This window comes from Austrofundulus limnaeus, unplaced genomic scaffold (assembly GCF_001266775.1).
Source record: "Austrofundulus limnaeus strain Quisiro unplaced genomic scaffold, Austrofundulus_limnaeus-1.0 Scaffold383, whole genome shotgun sequence".
NCBI classification, from domain to species: Eukaryota; Metazoa; Chordata; class Actinopteri; order Cyprinodontiformes; family Rivulidae; genus Austrofundulus; species Austrofundulus limnaeus.
In genome coordinates, this window is record NW_013952785.1 from 13,516 (window position 1) to 18,796 (window position 5,281).

Here is a 5,281-nt window from a genome sequence, read left to right on the forward strand (position 1 = left end):
CAGTGTTTATGCTTTAGACACGCCCACTCTTGTGTCACGCCCACTTTGATTCCACAGATAACCCCTTCTCATCCAGGCTGTAGCCGATGGTCGCCCCATACATTGCTAACAGTTGCTAACAGTCAGTCAGCATAGTTTTCCGGGTCTGCTCAGACATGTTTCAAGCTTTAATCAACAGATCTCTGTGGTGTGATAAACATTTCCTGAAACTTTGTGTGTTTTGGTTTGGTTTATTTGATGATGGGAGAGGGGAATATATTTAATCTTTGAAAACCAAAATCCAACTCTTAAATCAGCCGTGCGATTTGCCTCAAATTTCTGTCATCCGTAGATCTAAGTGATAGAATTTCCCAAAGATTCATCAAAATCTGAGGTGGATTTATTTAATTTATTTTCATATTTTACAGACAATGGAGCTCTGCAACAGAGGTTAGCCTCCTCCACCCTCCTTCTGCTGTCCAGGAAAGAGAGTAAACATCTGAAAACCATTGGAGAGGAGCTCTGGTGGCTCACAAACTGTCACCATAGGGCTTCTTCTGCAGCATGACTGAATCAAAACTGCCCTATTGCCTTCTCAGGCTTATGTCTTAAAAAGTACCAAACAGATTTATATGAAACTTTCAGGAAATGTTTGTTTCACCACAGAGAACAGCYARTTAAAGTTTGAAACATTTCAGAGCACGAGCGTGCAAGCGGCTCAAATCGGATAGTCATGCCGCAGAAGAATCACTCTACACGGTGACAGGTTGAGCCACTCAGAGCTCCTCTCCAGTGGATCTCAGGTTCAATCAGAATCATGCGCCTGCTCAGGCTCTGAAATGTTTCAGATTTTAAATGGCTGTTCCCTGTGGTGTAATGAACATTTCCTGAAAGTTTCATCCAACTCTGTTTGGTACTTTTTGAGATATAAGCCTGAGAAGACAATGGGGTAGCTTTGCCATAAGACGCCATCTGGACGGTGGCAGTTGGAGAACAATATGCTCGGAGCTCTTCTACAGCCATTCTTGGATGTTTACTCTCTTTCCTGAACAACAAAAGAGGGGATGGGAGGAGGCTAGCCTCTATTGCAGGGCTCCTTGGCTGTTAAATCTGAATATAAATAAAGTAAAATAAAACCACCTAAGATTTTGATGATACTGTGGGAAATTCTACTGCTTTGATCTACAACGGACAGAAATTTGAGCCTAATCGCACAGCTGGTTTAATAGTTAGATTTTGGATTACTAAGATTAAATATTTTCTCCTCTCCCATTGTCAAATATACTGAACAAAAAAAAAGGTTTCAGGAAATGTTAAATGCACCACAGAGATCAGTTTCTTTATGCTACATTTACACCGAACACATTTTGAGCATCAGGAGCGTCTGGTTTACATGCAGTCAGTGGTGGACATGCATCCGGGGCRTCTAAAAGCTGAGCAGTGCGTCTGATGCATTTTGAGCAGCGCAGTTTGAAGCGGTTTCCACGTTTTGAGCATTTTCTGTGGGTGCGGCACGTCCAAAGAGTCCARCGCTTGTGTTGGAAAATCTGAACTTTTGCTGCTTGATGCGTCGCATCAACCAATCAGAGAGACTCTGCTCAGTGACGTACTGGTAATGCTCCRAAAATACTGGAAGCCTGGGAAAGCGGATCACACATACAATGGAGGACAAACTAATAGTCCAAACATTTAGGATCATTCAAGTGTCCATTGTCGTTATTGAAATAAAAATGATTTTGCCTGGAGGACGATTAGTGAGGAAGTCGACATGTGTGGTGAGTTATCAAAACTACAGTTAAAAAGGCTCCTCCTCTCGCGCATCTACGTTCACATCAAATGTGTCTGTTCTCACTGGACAACAGCGTCAGGAGGCATGCATTTTGAGATTTTTGGAGGCGCGCAACACATTTGGTGTAAATGTARCACAAAGTTTGAAACATGTCTGAGCAGACCTGGAAAACTTCTCTGACGGTCTGTTAGCAACTGTTAGCAATGCTGGGAGCGACCACCGGCTACAGCTTGGATCTCAGTKCCGCAGATCAAGTGCTTCCCCTGATCTAATGACAGTGAGCTGGGCTGACCGCTTGAGCTCTGCGTCCTAGGGGAGAAGCCAAACCCACTGCACCTGAATGCATATTATCTGGTATAAAAATGATTAATAAGTGCCTTTCAACCTACTAGGAGGTAGAGGAGGGACAGTCTGCACACAATGTATGGGACTGATAACCACTAATAATGGCCATTTAATGTACTGACAACATTTAAAGTGGGTGCAAGAGGAAATCACTTCAGTCCACACTAACCAATAGGGACACGCCTTACGGTGGTTCCTCATTAGGCCCCGCCCCAGATGTTCATGTTCTCTGAGTTCAAAAACTTGTTTGAGTTCAACCAAAGATTTCTGTTGTGAAAAAAAGAAGTTTCTGTTTTGCAAAAAAAGTTTCGATTAAAAAAATGTTATTGAATTTGCCTTTTTGTTAGGTAGAAATTTTTTTGTGGCGGGGGGTGGTTGAATTTTTTATTTTTATTTTTTGATTGAAATGGCTTTTTTATTTAGTTGAAATTATTTTTCTTTGGTTAAAATTACTTCTTTGATTGAAACGGCATTTTTTGTTTGAATAATAAAAACACAAAATTGCCTCTATACATACAGGAATCAGAAAATGCATATCAGTGCACTTGTCCTTATGGATTCTATGGCAACAACTGTGAGCTGAGTGCCATGACATGTGCTGATGGGCCTTGCTCCAACGGTGGACGATGTGCTAACAACCCAGATGGAGGTTATTTTTGCCAGTGCCCCACAGGATACGCAGGATTCAGCTGTGAGAAGAAGATTGACCACTGCACCTCAAGTCCTTGCTCAAATGGTAAGTGACAGTGTGACCAAACAAAAATCACCCGCTTCGTATGTTATCATCCATGAAATGGACGTTATTAGGCGTTATTAGTCCCCTAGAATGGCTTCAGAATGTCCCGCCTGTGCCGGTTAGCAGGTTCCCCCGTCCCATAGAATGGCTTCCAATCATCAGCTGGTTAGTATGAGGTATAAAACCACTATCTGGTTAGTATGAGGTATAAAACCACTATCTGGTTAATATGAGGCATAAGAAATCTGGTTAATATGAGACTTAAAGCCACCAAGGTTAACCTTAGAGCAGAAGACATGGTTAGCTAACTTCCGACAGATGTATTTCATGGCCTCTCAATAAGGCAATGGGTAGAACAGGGTTTGAGTCCGACATGGACACAAAAATTTAATTACTATATGTTTTGGTTATTTGCAWTGTCATTAATATATTAACCCACTAGGGGGCACTGTCGGGACAGTCTGAAGCCTAGAAGGCACAGTAGGGACCCTCTGAAGCCATTGTATGGGACTGATAACGCCTAATAACATCCATTTGACTGATAACATCAGAATCCCCTGACAAAAATGGTGTTTAGTCAAAATGCGTGGAGGATTTCTGAATTGTGCCTTGAATCGTGAGAGATCAGCAATAATTTATCCACGCAGTAGGGATTAAACATTGATGTGAGGCTTTGTGTACTWTTTTCAGGTGCGCACTGTATTGATCTGGTCAACTCGTACCTGTGTCAGTGTCCAGACGGTTTCACTGGCTTGAACTGTGACAACACAGGAGATGAGTGTGCAGCCTATCCTTGCCAGAATGGTGGCACGTGTCAAGAGGGTCCTAACGGCTACACCTGCACATGCCCACCAGGATCCACAGGCCGCAACTGCAGCTCTCCCATCAGCCGTTGTGAGCACAACCCTTGCCACAATGGTGCTACCTGCCATGAGAGAAACAACCGCTATGTCTGTGCATGTGTCCATGGGTACGGTGGCAGAAACTGCCAGTTCTTGCTTCCAGAACATGCTGCAATCCGTGGATCAGAGGTGCCCTTGATGGCTATCGGATCTGGTGTAGCTCTGGTGCTGCTGCTGCTGGCAGGGTGTGCTGTGCTGGTTGGATTTTTTCGATCGAAAGTTCAGCATGGTGAACAAAWTGAAGTCGTGGGCGACAGAGAAACAATAAACAACCTGACCAACAACTGTCATCGCAGCGACAGGGACCTGGCCATCAGCGTGATGCCAACACAAGGAGTCAAAAACATCAATAAGAAGATGGACTTCTGCAGCAGCGACCCTGATGAAGGCTCTTCACCAGGAAGAAGCAGCTATAARAGCCACCATCAACCTGCAGACTACAACCTCGCACATGAAGTCAGCTATGAGCAGGCAGCGAAGGAGGCCATGCTGGAGGCAGCCTGCGAGGACAAGTGTCAACCTGTTGATTTATTTGAGTTTGAGGAGAAACGCAGCAAACGTTTAAAATGGTAAATATTTATAGCAAAGTCAGATTGCTAAGTTGTTTTTCACACAGAAAATGTGCTAACTTGTTTTCCTGTCTGTCTTAAAGTGATGCATCAGAAAAGAAAGCCCCAGAACTGTCTGCATGTGTGGACACCAAGTACAAATCTGTGTTTGTGATGTCAGAGGAGAAAGACGAATGTATAATTGCAACTGAGGTAGGTTCACTTACAATTTTTCWATTCATGTCCAGAGAGCCCGAGTCTCATGCATTTTCTTTTGTCTTTCTGCTCATATCCAGGTGTAACAAGCCACGAATGAGCTGCCTGTTGCTCCGTTGTTCTTTGGGAGTTTTTATGCTCCTTCAGATGCTGCTCTAACCCTAGGGGGAGGTGTCCCGCCTCAAGACTGCTGCTGATACTGAGACGTTTAACTGATATTCAGAATGAGCTGGTTCTCTACTGGTAACTAAGTGTAGGCAGCGGCGGCCTGTGGGATAAGAAATGGCAGGGTAAAAATGGATAAAAGTTTACAGCAAAAASTAAACTGACCCTAAGTTTTCTGTTTAACCTTTCATTGGAGAGTAAATAAARTTAACATTGTCACATGGCGTACAATGCTACAAGTCTTGTTTTTGCAACATTTGCAGCCAGGCCTTTTCTCTAACCCACATGCCGTTGCTGAATGCAGGAACTGCATCAAATGGTGGATGTTTGGCCATACTGGCCTGCTCTTCACCAGGCTGTTGACATGGGCTGTGCACCCAATGCTGCACCTGTGAAGACTGTATGTATACATGATCACTGTGTTAACTGAAGTGTGTTTTCATCCCTAAGTCCTCCGAGCCATTTATGGCGTAGCATTGCTCTTTTTTCCCCTCTCCTTTGGAACACAGTGACTTGTTTATAAAAAAAATATTCTTGCTCTTTGATTCTCATTTTGCAAAATATAAAAGAAGAAAAATACAAGGAAAATGTTATGATTTAA

General features: G+C 43.3%; 1 protein-coding gene across 1 annotated transcript in view; it reads left to right on the forward strand.

The window, feature by feature from the left end:
* The window catches only part of dla (deltaA), a gene marked incomplete at its 3' end in the record, with an annotated part of 13,503 nt that extends 8,222 nt beyond the window's left edge, over nt 1–5,281 (forward strand). The window contains 4 exon segments of the mRNA XM_014023644.1: nt 2,633–2,849; nt 3,540–4,320; nt 4,404–4,512; nt 4,596–5,281. Coding sequence (XP_013879098.1) covers nt 2,633–2,849; nt 3,540–4,320; nt 4,404–4,512; nt 4,596–4,601 — 1,113 coding nt within the window.